Here is a 17,635-nt window from a genome sequence, read left to right as displayed (position 1 = left end):
GAAGTGCCAAACCTCCGCCCTCTTTTGAAAGTTGCAAGGTTTAAAATTTTACTCTTGGCTTTTTACCGGCCCAAACAAATCTGGAGATAATTTTATCCCATTCCACAAAGTAGCGATCCGGCTTCTCAATAGGAATTGACTCAAATAAATACAAGATTCTTGGAAGAATATTCATTTTTATAGTTTCTACTCTAGAGGTAATGCTCAAAAAAGGTATTAAATTCCATTAAAATCCTTCATTATTCTGTTTTTAATGGACCATAGTTTATTTCTTCTATGTCAGACAGATTAATTGGTATGTGTGTTCCCAAATATTTTATATAGTTCTTGTCTCAATCTAATCTGTACAGTTGTTAAGATGTTGAGGAGGGCTGTAATGGAAACAAAGGGCTTGGGTTTTCTGTACGTTTAGTTTGTAACCACAATATGAACTGTATTCTTACAAAATTGTACATAAGTCTGGCAGCGACTCTGTAGGATTTGACAGATAGATCAACACATCATCTGTGAACAAGGCCAATTTTTCTTCACCTGTTAACATCTGAATACCTTTTATCTTATTATTTTGCCAAATATACTGAGCTAATGGTTCAATAAATAATGTAAAGCAGAGTGGACTGAGACTACATCCTTGTCTTGTTGATCTTTCCAGCTCAAAAGCGTCGGCCAGCGCACCATTTATTTTCACTGTTACTGTTGGTTTATTGTATAAAGCCTTCAGTGTTCTTAGAATCAAATCATGAAATCCAAACTTTTCCATAACTTTGAATAAAAAGTCCCATCTCACAGAGCTGAAAGCTTTTTCAGCATCCAAACTCAATACACAGATTGTGTTTATTCAAATTTATGTATCTAATGATTTGTAAGGATCTTCTAATATTATCATGAGTTTGACAAGATTTAACAAATCCAATGAATGATTCTTGGTAAGACTGTCTATTGCACCAATTTTGGCTCTTGCTTGCCTCTACTGGTGGTTGACTCTCACTGCAGTATTGTATCACTTCCTGTTCCAGAGCACAGCGGTGTTTTGCTGTATCTGTTAGCTGTTTAATCTGCGCAGTTAGATTGATCTAGTTACCTAGATAACGATTTGTTTCACAGTGTAATCTTCACGTGCCTTAACTAAAACACTCCCTCTGCTGAATCACCTCAAAATTATTTACACATTATTCACTTTGTGTGTTTTTAGAAATCCGCTAGCTTAGCGCAGCTACTAGCTCTTAGCCGGTTTAGCATGGCAGCTTCTCCTGTCTCTCCCGCACTTTTCTGCTCTGGGTGTGAAATGTTTAGTTATTCCTCGGCCTCCTTTAGCAGTAATGGTACTTGTAATAAGTGTAGCTTATTCGTAGCTTTGGAGGCCAGGCTGGGCGAATTGGAGACTCGGCTCCGCACCGTGGAAAATTCTACAGCTAGCCAGGCCCCTGTAGTCGGTGCGGACCAAGGTAGCTTAGCCGCCGTTAGTTTCCCTCTGGCAGATCCCGAGCAGCCGGGAAAGCAGGCTGACTGGGTGACTGTGAGGAGGAAGCGTAGTCCTAAACAGAAGCCCCCTGTACACCACCAACCCGTTCACATTTCTAACGGTTTTTCCCCACTCGGCGACACACCCGCCGAGGATCAAACTCTGGTTATTGGCGACTCTGTTTTGAGAAATGTGACGTTAGTGACACCAGCAACCATAGTCAATTGTCTTCCGGGGGCCAGAGCAGGCGACATTGAAGGAAATTTGAAACTGCTGGCTAAGGCTAAGCGTAATTTGGTAAGATTGTAATTCACGTCGGCAGTAATGACACCCGGTTACGCCAATCGGAGGTCACTAAAATTAACATTGAATCGGTGTGTAACTTTGCAAAAACAATGTCGGACTCTGTAGTTTTCTCTGGGCCCCTCCCCAATCGGACCGGGAGTGACATGTTTAGCCGCATGTTCTCCTTGAATTGCTGGCTGTCTGAGTGGTGTCCAAAAAATGAGGTGGGCTTCATAGATAATTGGCAAAGCTTCTGGGGAAAACCTGGTCTTGTTAGGAGAGACGGCATCCATCCCACTTTGGATGGAGCAGCTCTCATTTCTAGAAATCTGGCCAATTTTCTTAAATCCTCCAAACCGTGACTATCCAGGGTTGGGACCAGGAAGCAGAGTTGTAGTCTTACACACCTCTCTGCAGCTTCTCTCCAACTGCCATACCCTCATTACCCCATCCCCGTAGAGACAGTGCCTGCTCCCAGACCACCAATAACCAGCAAAGATCTATTTAAGCATAAAAATTCAAAAAGAAAAAATAATATAGCACCTTCAACTGCACCACAGACTAAAACAGTTAAATATGGTTTATTAAACATTAGGTCTCTCTCTTCTAAGTCCCTGTTAGTAAATGATATAATAATTGATCAACATATTGATTTATTCTGCCTTACAGAAACCTGGTTACAGCAGGATGAATATGTTAGCTTAAATGAGTCAACACCCCCGAGTCACACTAACTGCCAGAACGCTCGTAGCACGGGCCGAGGCGGAGGATTAGCAGCAATCTTCCATTCCAGCTTATTAATTAATCAAAAACCCAGACAGAGCTTTAATTCATTTGAAAGCTTGACTCTTAGTCTTGTCCATCCAAATTGGAAGTCCCAAAAAACAGTTTTATTTGTTGTTATCTATCGTCCTCCTGGTCGTTACTGTGAGTTTCTCTGTGAATTTTCAGATCTTTTGTCTGACTTAGAGCTTAGCTCAGATAAGATAATTATAGTGGGCGATTTTAACATCCACACAGATGCTGAGAATGACAGCCTCAACACTGCATTTAATCTATTATTAGACTCAATTGGCTTTGCTCAAAATGTAAATGAGTCCACCCACCACTTTAATCATATCTTAGATCTTGTTCTGACTTATGGTATGGAAATTGAAGACTTAACAGTATTCCCTGAAAACTCCCTTCTGTCTGATCATTTCTTAATAACATTTACATTTACTCTGATGGACTACCCAGCAGTGGGGAATAAGTTTCATTACAGTAGAAGTCTTTCAGAAAGCGCTGTAACTAGGTTTAAGGATATGATTCCTTCTTTATGTTCTCTAATGCCATATACCAACACAGTGCAGAGTAGCTACCTAAACTCTGTAAGTGAGATAGAGTATCTCGTCAATAGTTTTACATCCTCATTGAAGACAACTTTGGATGCTGTAGCTCCTCTGAAAAAGAGAGCTTTAAATCAGAAGTGCCTGACTCTGTGGTATAACTCACAAACTCGCAGCTTAAAGCAGATAACCCGTAAGTTGGAGAGGAAATGGCGTCTCACTAATTTAGAAGATCTTCACTTAGCCTGGAAAAAGAGTCTGTTGCTCTATAAAAAAGCCCTCCGTAAGCTAAGACATCTTACTACTCATCACTAATTGAAGAAAATAAGAACAACCCCAGGTTTCTTTTCAGCACTGTAGCCAGGCTGACAAAGAGTCAGAGCTCTATTGAGCCGAGTATTCCTTTAACTTTAACTAGTAATGACTTCATGACTTTCTTTGCTAATAAAATTTTAACTATTAGAGAAAAAATTACTCATAACCATCCCAAAGACGTATCGTTATCTTTGGCTGCTTTCAGTGATGCCGGTATTTGGTTAGACTCTTTCTCTCAGATTGTTCTGTCTGAGTTATTTTCATTAGTTACTTCATCCAAACCATCAACATGTCTATTAGACCCCATTCCTACCAGGCTGCTCAAGGAAGCCCTACCATTATTTAATGCTTCGATCTTAAATATGATCAATATATCTTTATTAGTTGGCTATGTACCACAGGCTTTTAAGGTGGCAGTAATTAAACCATTACTTAAAAAGCCATCACTTGACCCAGCTATCTTAGCTAATTATAGGCCAATCTCCAACCTTCCTTTTCTCTCAAAACGTCTTGAAAGGGTAGTTGTAAAACAGCTAACTGATCATCTGCAGAGGAATGGTCTATTTGAAGAGTTTCAGTCAGGTTTTAGAATTCATCATAGTACAGAAACAGCATTAGTGAAGGTTACAAATGATCTTCTTATGGCCTCAGACAGTGGACTCATCTCTGTGCTAGTTCTGTTAGACCTCAGTGCTGCTTTTGATACTGCTGACCATAAAATTTTATTACAGAGATTAGAGCATGCCATAGGTATTAAAGGCACTGTGCTGCAGTGGTTTGAATCATATTTATCTAATAGATTACAATTTGTTCATGTAAATGGGGAATCTTCTTCACAGACTAAGGTTAATTATGGAGTTCCACAAGGTTCTGTGCTAGGACCAATTTTATTCACTTTATACATGCTTCCCTTAGGCAGTATTATTAGACGGCATTGCTTAAATTTTCATTGTTACGCAGATGATACCCAGCTTTATCTATCCATGAAGCCAGAGGACACACACCAATTAGCTAAACTGCAGGATTGTCTTACAGACATAAAGACATGGATGACCTCTAATTTCCTGCTTTTAAACTCAGATAAAACTGAAGTTATTGTACTTGGCCCCACAAATCTTAGAAACATGGTGTCTAACCAGATCCTTACTCTGGATGGCATTACCCTGATCTCTAGTAATACTGTGAGAAATCTTGGAGTCATTTTTGATCAGGATATGTCATTCAATGCGCATATTAAACAATATGTAGGACTGCTTTTTTGCATTTACGCAATATCTCTAAAATTAGAAAGGTCTTGTCTCAGAGTGATGCTGAAAAACTAATTCATGCATTTATTTCCTCTAGGCTGGACTATTGTAATTCATTATTATCAGGTTGTCCTAAAAGTTCCCTGAAAAGCCTTCAGTTAATTCAAAATGCTGCAGCTAGAGTACTAACGGGGACTAGAAGGAGAGAGCATATCTCACCCATATTGGCCTCTCTTCATTGGCTTCCTGTTAATTCTAGAATAGAATTTAAAATTCTTCTTCTTACTTATAAGGTTTTGAATAATCAGGTCCCATCTTATCTTAGGGACCTCATAGTACCATATCACCCCAACAGAGCGCTTCGCTCTCAGACTGCAGGCTTACTTGTAGTTCCTAGGGTTTGTAAGAGTAGAATGGGAGGCAGAGCCTTCAGCTTTCAGGCTCCTCTCCTGTGGAACCAGCTCCCAATTCGGATCAGGGAGACAGACACCCTCTCTACTTTTAAGATTAGGCTTAAAACTTTCCTTTTTGCTAAAGCTTATAGTTAGGGCTGGATCAAGTGACCCTGAACCAACCCTTAGTTATGCTGCTATAGACTTAGACTGCTGGGGGGTTCCCATGATGCACTGAGTGTTTCTTTCTCTTTTTGCTCTGTATGCACCACTCTGCATTTAATCATTAGTGATTGATCTCTGCTCCCCTCCACAGCATGTCTTTTTCCTGGTTCTCTCCCTCAGCCCCAACCAGTCCCAGCAGAAGACTGCCCCTCCCTGGGCCTGGTTCTGCTGGAGGTTTCTTCCTGTTAAAAGGGAGTTTTTCCTTCCCACTGTCGCCAAGTGCTTGCTCACAGGGGGTCGTTTTGACCGTTGGGGTTTTTACGTAATTATTGTATGGCCTTGCCTTACAATATAAAGCGCCTTGGGGCAACTGTTTGTTGTGATTTGGCGCTATATAAATAAAATTGATTGACTGATTGATTCTCCTTGGTAGAATGGAAGCGAATATCTTATGATCTAAATTTAGAACACTTATTGGTCTATAATTAGAAAAGTCTGATTTATCTTCTCCCTCTTTAGGTATAACTAAGATTATTGCCTCTCTCCATGAGAGGGGAGTTTCACCATTACTCAGGATCCAGTTAAAAGTTTTATGGAGAATCGGAGTCGGCACATCCCTGAGGTTTTTTGTACCACTCTCCCGTAAATCCACCTGGGCCGAGGGCCTTATTAGTTTAAAGCATACTGATGACCAATTTAATTTCTTCTTTTGCAATTTCTTTCGTAAGGCCCTTATTTTCCTCTCTCGGAAGAGATGGTAAATTTAATGATTTCAATAGGCTGTCCATTTTTTGGTCATTATCTATGGGGGTTGTGAATACAATTTTTCATAATAATCTTTCTAATTTCTATATAATTTTAATAAATTTCTAATTTTATCCAACTGAGTGTATACTACTTTTGCTGAGGTGTCTTTTTATCTTATAAATGGTGTTTTCTGACCTTTGCTTTTTCAGTTTATTGGCCAAGTGTTTCATATGTTTAGGTCCTCCCCCGTAATAATTCTTTGTAGTGAATAATAATTTTTTGGGGGGGATTTCTTGATTGCATATTTCCTCAATCTGGTTTCTTTTTTCCATAATTTCAAATTTTATTTGCTTATCATAAGTGCTTTTATGTTTAGTTTCTAATGCAAGTAGTTCTGATTGTAATGTCTTAAGTTTTGAATCCTTAGCTTTTTAAGATAAGCGGTTTTGCTATGACTGTCCCTCCCATCACAGCTTTACAAGCATCCCATATTATAGGTGGAGATGTTTCACGATTGTCATTTGTTTGTAAATATTCAACTATTTCTGCAGAGAAATGTTCACGTATTATTGTTGAGCATACTATTATTCAGTCTCCATTGTGTCAGTTTTGTACCTTGAGTCATTTCTATTATACAAATAATGAATGTTTATGAGTTCAATGGTATGAATATTTCATGAGGTGAAAGCTGGAACATACCATTCAACGAGGCTGGAACATACAATTCAACGAGGCGAAGCTGAGTTGAATGGTTTGTTCCAGCTTTCACCAAATTAAGTACTCGTTCCATTGAAAGCGTGCAAAAACATTTATTTGTTTTATATATTTTTTTTATATATAGATCCTTGTCATTTGACATTTTATTCATTTATAAAAAACAGAAAAGGGACTCACATTTTGGTGTTCCACTCCTGCTAAAGTCCAAATTGTGACGTGTAGTCCAGTGATGCTGTGCACTGACTTTGGACTTCCATAAAAAAAGGAAAAAACAAAACAAAAACAAAACTGTGTAGTTCCTCAGTCCAGCCAAAAATCACGTCAGCTTCTCATCTCAACAGCTCTTCATGCAGCCAGACGGCTTACAGTGGAGTGGATTTTGTGTAGGGATGTCCCGATCAGGTTTTTTTGGACCCAATCCGATTCCGAGTCATCTGATTTTGAGTATCTGCCGATACCGAGTCCCGATCCGATACTTTTAAAAAACTGAATGAACAATGAACAAATGCTAAATATATAATAATTTCATTTTAATCACCTTATTTTATTATTTATCACTTAAACAGTGCACTTCTCCTTGAGGTAGCTTGAACAATCAAGTAATAATCTACCAGACTTAAAAAAAAATGTACAAATTTCCATTTTATTTTATTTGTCTAAAAATAAATGTCCAAGGTTCTGTACGTTAAGAAATTATCTAGTCTGAAATAACAGGTGGTTTTAATTTATAGATGAAAGGTTTCTAAAGAACCATTTATTGATTTAGCTATTTTAATTACAAGTGTTCTAAACTTTTTTAAACAGTAATCAGAAATTTTGAGGTAACAAACAACAACAACAACAAAAAACATTTCCAAGGATTTTTCTTCAGAAAACAGCTCTATAAATGAGCAGTGCTGTGACACGTTTCTGTTTTGTAGACATCAGTGGTTTCTGCCACTAGTCTTCCATGTTTTGGCCTGACGCGATTGTTCCTATTGGACAGCGTGAAGCTACGTCACAGCTCAGGGCATCAAAAGTTCAAAAGTCAACTTGAAAAGTAAAAGGAAAAAAAAAAAAAACATACATTTGCATCCAGACAGTCCTCAGTGTACCCCTCTGATACTTTATCAGCGTTCAACAAGTTCAGAGCAGCGCAGTGAATGTGAATGAAGACAGAAGCTCTTTAAGACGCACTCCTAAATGTGATGGGTGCGCATGTCGCGCGTGCGCACACCATCTCTCGCTCCGTTTTGCAGACAAACGATCACAGCACAACTTGTTTTTTTCTTTTTGTTAATCAGATGACAGATCGTCGTCCTGAGGACTTGGTCAGCACCGGGTCCTGCTGCACACGGAAGGATGACTGAGCAAGAGTTTCGGTGGGAAAGTGTCCATCATCCTCTTGTCATTCCATCGAGGCATCAGGCTGAGCACGTAAACACATAAACAGCAGTTCTGCGAAAGAAACTCTGCACACGTAACTCCCCCAACCTCTGTCCGGGTTACAATTCCATCTCTTCTTCCCAAATTCACTGCGCAACTATTGTTCCCTTTTCTCCTCTGGAATCGGTTTCAGCCGCACGCGTGTGTAAGAACGTCTGGTTGAACTCATGTTTTTTCTTTTGTTCAAATAAAAAAAAAAAAAGAGATTGGGTTGAACAAGCGACAATGCGTGCTCCCGTCAGAAGCATTGCGTCAAAAGCCAAGCAGCGACGCTTCTGATGCCTCTAAAAAGCAATGCGTCTCATTGAAAATAATGCTTTTTAGACCGATTCTTGATGCCTCTGACACTTCCGACGCGTGAAAGGCCCATTGATCTGCAATAATGAGCTTGAAATAGCGCTGATAAAAATAATGAGGATAAAATCTATATCGGATTCCTGATCAGGATGCAACGTCCGATTTCAATAAAGTCTGAAACCACGTGATCTGGCCCGATTTCCGATCACGTGATTGGATCGGGACATCCCTAATTTTGTGTGTGTGTTTTACAAGAATTAGCAGCTCAATCAGATGATCGTGTCGTTGTCCCCCGTGCGCGTGCGCGCACACACACACACACACACACACACACACACACACACACACACACGCAACCTGGTCGGCGCTTGTGCGCACATGTACTACCAAAAAAAAAAAAAAAAAAAAGACTGTGTACATCTTCAGTGCAGCAAAAAAAATCACGACAGAAATTAGTCCAGCTTTTCATTACAACTTCTTGCCAACAGCCTCCAGACAGCGCAGTGGATTCGTTTTGTGTGTGTGTGTGCGCGTGTTGTGTATGTGTGCGCACACGCGCATGTGTGGGCGCACGTACATGCACGAGCACGTGCGCGCGCATGCACAAGGACATGTGCGCATGTGTGCAAAGTGCAATGGTACCAAACATATGGAACCAAATCTGCACTCTAAATGCAATGCAACACAAAGGGGATGAATTAATCCATGTCATGTGACATACAAAGCACCAATCAAATGACAAGGATCCACTCAGCCGTTATATAAATCTAAATGTAGAGGGGAGTAATCAGATATATCCATTGCTCCTATTGTACATTTTTGCATTCTATTTATATCTGCACTGAAAGTAAAGAGATAATCAATTCTCGAATAAGATGAATGTGGAGATCAATAGAATGTATAATCTCTGTTTGTTGGATTAAAATGTCTCCCAATATCAGAAAGACCTATTTCTGACAGTATAAGATTAATTATTTTGGTCATTTTTGTGATTGAGAAACTCTACTTCCTGTTGACTCCATAGATTGGATTTAGAGTTATACTTAGATCTCCCCTGCACACCAGAATCCCTTGTACCTCTATAACAGCTTTTCGTATAATTTGCACATACTGACCTGATTTAGACCCGGGGGGATATATATATATATTATAGAAAGTAAACTATTCTCCATCCAGTTTTCCTGTTACCATCACATATCTTCCAACCTTGTCCTTAATTGTTCAAATATCTTCAAAAGTGACTAAATCTGTTATTAAAATAGCCACTCCTGTGGTATTTTTTGTGCCATTTGAAGAGAAAAAAACATGTTTAACACCCTGTCTCTTAAGTTTCTCATCCTCTAGTCCTGCCATATGAGTCTCTTGTAGAAACTTGTGTCTCTTGTTTTCTCCCTCTTCAATGTATTTAATATTTTGCTTTGCAGTTCATGACAAGCACAGAAGTCCAATACCAAACGACCATGCAGGTTTAGACTGGGGATCCCTTTCCTCCCAATCATGCCTCTCCAGGTTTCTCTGTCACTGCCCACATGTGCGTTGAAGTCCCCCACCACAGCCCCATAGAGGACTCCATTTAGGGACTCCAAGAAGGCCGAATAATCTAAAATGCTGTTCAGTGCATACGCACAAAACAACAGTCAGGCTCAGGGAGCTGACCCTCTCATCTACCAGGGTAAACGCCAATGTAGCAGCACTCAGCCAGGGACTCATGAGTATCCCCACATCCACCCGGTGCCTCACACCCTGGGTAATTTCAGAGAATAATAAGGTCCAACCCCTATCAAGGAGAGTGGTTCCAGAGTCAAGGCTGTGCGTGGAGGTGAGGCCCACCAAATCTAACTGGTATCGCTTCACCTCCCGCACAAGCTCTGGCTCCTTCCTCCACAGCAAGGTGATGCTCCACACCTCTAGAGCTAGCCCCTGCCACCCAGGTCTGGCCTGTTGAGGCCCTCGACTTTCACTGCCACCCATGGGACAGTGCACCCACCACCAGTGGTTCCCCTTCAGGGTGCTGAGCCCACAGGGTGGAGATGGAAGGTCCGCGCTGCCTTTTCGGGCTGTGTTGATGGGCCCTCCATCCAGGCCTGGCTTCAGACCCTCTGCTTTGTTTTGTCATGGTGTCTTGTGAACCACTCTTCATCTCTCCCCTCGCCTGAGACCAATTAACCATGGGAGAACCCAACCAGGAGCACAAAGGCTAAAGACAACACAGCTCTCAGGTTCATAGCGACACACAAACCTCTCCACCCGGTCAGAAGAGGTAAGCTTTCTTTTTTAATCATAAACTACATCATTTTCAGCTATGGCTGAGGTCAGAAGTCTATTGGGTGCTATTCTTTTGTTGATTGTTTTAATTTGGTAAATAAATAAATAAAATAAAAAAGCATACATGTAAAATACACAAATAAATATGTTACTGTGGATAACAAAAAAATTATCTTCAATGTGGCCCAAAAGTCCTAGTTGTATCAGACTATAGAATAAATGTTGATGTCCACTTCCTTACCCCAGTAAGATTCCCAACCAGAATTCTGGGTGTTTTGCGTTTCCTGGATTCCTGTTTCTTCTTCCGTGGAGTCACACTCCTCCTCCTCCTCCTCCTCTACTATGAGTGAAAAATTACAATTTAACAGTGAGTGATGTGAATAAGTGAATCTAAGTTTACACACACTGATGTAAGTCTATTCATTAACCACTGATTAGTTTGTCAAAATAAGCAACACACCCAAAGACAACACAGTCCAGGTCTGTGGTCAGGAGAGTTACCGCCCTATGCTACAATGATTGGCTGTGTGCACAAAGTTGGAAAGGTTAAAAAAGGTTGGTCTCAGCGTTCAGTTTGGTGCCTTGCATGGTGACACACACTGATGTCAGCGTGCCGCCATGCAAAGCACACAACTATACTCTGGGAGCAACTTGGGGATTAAGGATCTTACCCAAGGGCCCTTAGTGATTTTTCGGTCTGACTGGGATTTGAACCGAGGATCCCCTGGTCTCAAGCACACTAATTTAACATATTGAGCCGGGCTGCCCAAACCTGTTCTTTCACTCTCCCTGCTCCACCCACAGTTAATCTGACAGGCATTCTCAGCCAATGAAGAACTGAGAAACATCAGAATTAAATAATCAGGTGTGAGCAGGCAGGTGCGTTCCAGGAACTGATTTCGGCAGAACTAATCCAGACCATCACCTCCCCAATATCGCATGTGAGGCACCACTGTAAAGCATCTACAGCAGAATATAAAGTGCAACAGAAATGCAGAACATGTTCCATCAATCTGTATACAGGGTATGCCAATAAAATGTTACCACTTTTGATCATACACAAGTTTTTGAAATGAGAACTTATTCGACAATTTTATTTACAGACTTGTAACAGAAGCATTAAATTAACATTTGATACCAAACGTTTCCCACTTTATCTCTTGTTTTCTGCACAATTTAATAATTAATGACATGTTCAATTCACGCTCCTCTTTTTTGGATTACAAAAGTGGTAACATTTTATTGGCTCACCCTGTACATATGATTGATTCCATCAACAGATGACGGCTCGGCACACTGCAAAAACCACATGAGGAAACACTGAGTATCCTCTAAAGAGTGCTGCTGTAGTTACCTTCATCCTCCAGCAGAATCACCTCTTTATCCTCCTTTGGAGGTGCAGCCCAGGAGGTGACAGGCTTCCTGACAGCACTCTTTCTCTGTCAAATGATTAAAAAAAGGTAATTCTGCAACAACTGTTCACAAACATTCAGATTCAAATGATTTTATTCAAGTATTACTGTTGTCACTTTCTCTGATTCAATCAATCAATCAATCAATTTTTTTATATAGCGCCAAATCACAACAAACAGTTGCCCCAAGGCGCTTTATATTGTAAGGCAAGGCCATACAATAATTATGTAAAACCCCAACGGTCAAAACGACCCCCTGTGAGCAAGCACTTGGCTACAGTGGGAAGGAAAAACTCCCTTTTAACAGGAAGAAACCTCCAGCAGAACCAGGCTCAGGGAGGGGCAGTCTTCTGCTGGGACTGGTTGGGGCTGAGGGAGAGAACCAGGAAAAAGACATGCTGTGGAGGGGAGCAGAGATCGATCACTAATGATTAAATGCAGAGTGGTGCATACAGAGCAAAAAGAGAAAGAAACAGTGCATCATGGGAACCCCCCAGCAGTCTACGTCTATAGCAGCATAACTAAGGGATGGTTCAGGGTCACCTGATCCAGCCCTAACTATAAGCTTTAGCAAAAAGGAAAGTTTTAAGCCTAATCTTAAAAGTAGAGAGGGTGTCTGTCTCCCTGATCTGAATTGGGAGCTGGTTCCACAGGAGAGGAGCCTGAAAGCTGAAGGCTCTGCCTCCCATTCTACTCTTACAAACCCTAGGAACTACAAGTAAGCCTGCAGTCTGAGAGCGAAGCGCTCTATTGGGGTGATATGGTACTACGAGGTCCCTAAGATAAGATGGGACCTGATTATTCAAAACCTTATAAGTAAGAAGAAGAATTTTAAATTCTATTCTAGAATTAACAGGAAGCCAATGAAGAGAGGCCAATATGGGTGAGATATGCTCTCTCCTTCTAGTCCCCGTCAGTACTCTAGCTGCAGCATTTTGAATTAACTGAAGGCTTTTTAGGGAACTTTTAGGACAACCTGATAATGAATTACAATAGTCCAGCCTAGAGGAAATAAACGCATGAATTAGTTTTTCAGCATCACTCTGAGACAAGACCTTTCTGATTTTAGAGATATTGCGTAAATGCAAAAAAGCAGTCCTACATATTTGTTTAATATGCGCTTTGAATGACATATCCTGATCAAAAATGACTCCAAGATTTCTCACAGTATTACTAGAGGTCAGGGTAATGCCATCCAGAGTAAGGATCTGGTTAGACACCATGTTTCTAAGATTTGTGGGGCCAAGTACAATAACTTCAGTTTTATCTGAGTTTAAAAGATTACCATACATAATTAAATTTGTCACTTTCTTTTCTCTTTTCCTTATTTTTAAATTGGATTTTTTTTCTTCTATTTTTTAAGTTTGTTTATTTATTTAAATACTTTGCTATACTTTTTTTTATCTAAAGGGCTGGAATGCTGAGAGATGTGTTTGTTGTCTGATCCAGTGGGCACTTGACCCTGCATACCCAGTATGACAAATAAAATGGAAATTAGACAGTCATTACAACAAGTGCAATGAAATTTCTTCACACCCAATCACCTCAGACAAAAATACAATTAATCCACAATTATTACAAGTTGAATGTAATAATGGCACACATCAGAATTAAAACAACCATACATATACATTTGATTGTTTATGTACGCTAAACTTTAAGACAGTCTGTCATCTGAATTGAGGAAATATGAGTGTGGAGGGGGCCGCAGCAGTGTCCCGCGCAGCTGCGAGCTCGGGCGGAGCAGGGGGAGAGTGGGGCGTGCGTCATGTGTGCAGATGAGATGAGTTCGTATCAGTCAGATGAGTTTGTATCAGTTTCTGTCAGTGTGTGCATAATGTCTGGAGTTGCCTTGACAACATCAGACTGTAGGGGAGGACAGAAGATAAGAGGGCAGCCGAATGGTTCACCAAAGCCGTAGAAATTCTTCTGGAGGAAAACAGCGGGGCATTTTGACCTTCGGAGGCTGATAAGCCTGCCATGTTTAGGACTGAGCAGAGAAACACATTTGCAGCTCCTCTGACCAACCAAATCCACAGTTTTTCATATACCGTTATGACATTTTACTGAAGATTCATATCCTGATAGGCAAGACCTGATTCAATTTTCAAGGTCATAGGTCAAAGCCATGAGAAATCTTGGAAAAATCCCTATCTTTAACACTGAATGAATTTTCAAAAATTCATAACTCTGACAAGAGAGATCAAATTACTTTCATATTTGACAGCATTATGTAGGATGATATCCTTTATCAGCTGACAAAGATTGATCTGATCCAGATTACAGATTTTGTGACCATTTAAATGCAACATTGTCAACCCCATTTAATGTATATTTTACATTATGTCTTAATCAAACATGCCCCAATCACTCTCATATTTGAAACTGAAGAGCAGACAGGCACTCACTATCACCTGACAAAGTTTGATCCGGATCTGATACGGCTGTGGATTTTGTGGACATTTGAATTTAATATTGAAAAGACCATTTGGTATACATTTTGTGGACATTTGAATTTAATATTGAAAAGACCATTTGGTATACATTTCGCATTATATCTCAATCAAATGTTCCTCAGTCATTCTCATTTTTCTATTATGAATTTACCTACACCACCAAAATCGGACGGAGGTTCCAATTTTATGCCTATTTGTCTATCTTGCAGTTATGTCAAAAAGCAAAGACAAATTGTGTGTAGCAGAGATAGCCAATGTTCTGTGAAAATTATCTGAAAAAGAATTCAGATTGGGCATGTAATCATACATCCATTAACAGTCCACCTCATGTGTCAGAGGAGACATCTGAATTTTCATGTCATCATGGCTGCTGGACCCCATCCAGAGGGCCACAGAGAGTGTCAACGCGTCACCGAGACACACTAATGCACAGTGCCTGTGATCTGGTAGAATGCCCGGATTGGGCATGTAATCACACATCCATTTCATTGTTAAGCAGATGATCTGCAAATCTATCTGTATATGAGGGCTAATGGAAGAGTTGCCTTCTCGTCATTATTTAATTGTTTTCATAAGGTAAAGCAGCGGCTGTTTCAAAATTGGTAAAACAGAGACCATTGTGTTTGGATATTCTGGCATACCGAATATCCACAATTATTAACAAAGGAAATCATAAGTTTGGAAATGGGAGGGGATTTAAGGTGTACATTACATGAAATGAAAAATGATAAAAACAGGCATAAGAAGTCTGGATTATTTTTCTATTTGTACTACTGTAGATGGTGAAAATGCATTTCTTTCCTTTCTGAGAGCAGGAAAGAATGGTTTATTGCTTGATAAAAATATGCTTTTGGATGTAGAAAAATAAATAAAGAAAGAAACATCGCCGTCATCATTAAAAATTTTTTATTCTTATTTAAAATTTAAACAGCTGGGGCCTCACGTACAAAGACTTGCGTGGATTTCCTACTAAAACATGGCGTACACCAAAACCCAGAAACTGGCATAAGCACAAAAAAATTCAGATGTATCAAAGTGTGCGTCGGCATGTATCCACGCACTTTCTGTTTGTACATCCCACTGAATGAGGAATTGAGCGCACACGCACACGCACCATGCTCATCCCTTTCCTCCTTTGACCGCAAGATGCGCATGCGTGCAAACGAACCGTCCGTGAGCAAATGTGGAGATGTCTGAAGTTATACTTGATGTGGACATGTCCTGTCTCTGGCAATCAGTCTGTGAGCAGAACTTATGTCCTTTTTTTTTTTTTTTTTTTAAACACAGTGATGAGAGAGTTTGAGGGAAGAATTTTGTGAGAGAAGAGCGAGGAGCTGCAGCAGCTGCAATCAGTATTTTTTCTGTGCTCTTTTTTTGAGCGTGTAGTTTTTACTGCATTGTGTACACGGTATAAAAGCAATCCTGCGTGATTTATACAGTAGGAACAATGGAACACAGCAGGAATCATAAATTGGCGTCGGGTAACGTCTTGTGAGGGTGTGGCTTCCAGTCACGCTGAGTACCATCCTGTTGCTTTGACTTGCGCTGAAACCACTTAATTTCTGCGTCGAGCAGAGGACGCAAAAAAAAATTAAACATGTTTAATTTTTGGCGTCCCATTTGCTTCGTCCTTTGCGTCCCTCGCACTGTTGTGGCGTTGAGCTGCATCATCTCTGCACTAGGTTGCTTCCACTTGGCGTTGTCATCAAGACGCACAACGCAACTGGAAGCAGCCCCGGTGTGAAAGGGGCTTAAGCTAATTGGCTAGTTAGCTACTAACATTAACGTTTATAGTGAGCTACTTACTTAGCTGTAAACGTTAACATTAACAATGACAATTTCATTAGCCTTAGAACACATATGTGTTTGCTGTAACATTATAACAATGTCATGTTTGAATACGAAACGATTACGCTTATGTTTTATAACGCTACTTGACAGTACTAAAAAAAAAAAAAAAACACTCCTCTTCAATGAATGACTTTGTTACCAAGTAAAAATTTAATGAACTATCATGTTAATTGTCTTTATTTTTAGTTAGTACATACCTTAAATACTTCAAGCTTGAAGCTAATGATGTTCATATAAGAGCAGTTGTATGCTGATTATGTTATATTATGATCTGATTAGTCGACTAATCGCAAAAATAATCCGCGCCTAGTCGATTATCAAAATAATCGTTTCTGGCAGCCCTATACAAAAGCAGCTACTGTCAGTCATCTGAAAGTCTCAGCAGTTTGTTCATGCTACAGCAACACCACAGTGACTGAAAGCAGCTGTAGTCATGGTAACCATGTAGCAGCTGTGTGATCTTACCGCTCTCCTCAGATCAGAAGAGCTGGCAAAGGCCAAAGGCAGACCCATGCTGACCATCAGCTGAGCCTCTTCTTCCAAAACCTCCACCTCCTCATCATCATAAGCCGTTCCTTGTTTCTCCTCCTCCTTCTCCTCATAATCATCATCTGTTTCGTGTCTCTCTTCTTCATTATCATCATCACCTTCTGTAGATGGACAGACAGAAACTATGATCTCATCCTGCATTAGTGTAACACCTAATATAACGTTTTAATGGCTTACTGCAGCGCAACATAAAAACAAATAAGTTAGAAAAAATAACACGTCTATTACACCAATAATACGGTTCCTCCCACTAGTTTGGAATAAACTCTGCCACGGTGACAGGCCCACTGACAGTGTGTGGATGGACACGGGCCCTGCATCCCAGGGTGCTGGATGACCCCTTGCCTGCAGCGCAAATGCTTGCGTGGTCATCTCAATAATGCAAATTGTTTTTGATGTTACGCTGGTGTTCTGTTTCTTCAGCTTTGTAAAAACCTTCGTAAAAAACCTTGTGCCAGGATTTTGGGTTGTTGTTTTTATGTTATGCATTTGTGTTTGGTTCTGATCATGTTCTGTGTGGTGATTTTCTTGTCTGTCTTTTTCTGCTTGGAGTTTCCTCTCTCTATCTCTCTTGTCTGTCACTTGGTGCTCAGTGGTGGGAGTGTCCCTCTGTCTTTCCGTTCCCACATCCTGGATCTTTCCCCTCACACCTGTTCCTCATTTTCTGCTCATCACCTCCCTGTATTTAAACCTCATCTAGTCCACCTGTTCTCTGCCAGATC

General features: G+C 40.4%; 1 protein-coding gene across 1 annotated transcript in view; it reads right to left on the bottom strand.

The window, feature by feature from the left end:
- Nucleotides 1–17,635, bottom strand: part of tgs1 (trimethylguanosine synthase 1) — a 56,337-nt gene that overhangs the window by 29,924 nt on the left and 8,778 nt on the right. The window contains exons 3-5 of the mRNA XM_034182356.1: nt 16,830–17,014; nt 12,000–12,084; nt 10,887–10,985 (exon numbers count right to left, since the gene is read on the bottom strand). Coding sequence (XP_034038247.1) covers nt 10,887–10,985; nt 12,000–12,084; nt 16,830–17,014 — 369 coding nt within the window. The remainder of the gene's footprint in view (nt 1–10,886; nt 10,986–11,999; nt 12,085–16,829; nt 17,015–17,635) is intronic.

The sequence above is a fragment of the Thalassophryne amazonica genome, chromosome 12 (assembly GCF_902500255.1).
Source record: "Thalassophryne amazonica chromosome 12, fThaAma1.1, whole genome shotgun sequence".
NCBI classification, from domain to species: Eukaryota; Metazoa; Chordata; class Actinopteri; order Batrachoidiformes; family Batrachoididae; genus Thalassophryne; species Thalassophryne amazonica.
This window is presented reverse-complemented; position numbering and strand designations above follow the sequence as displayed.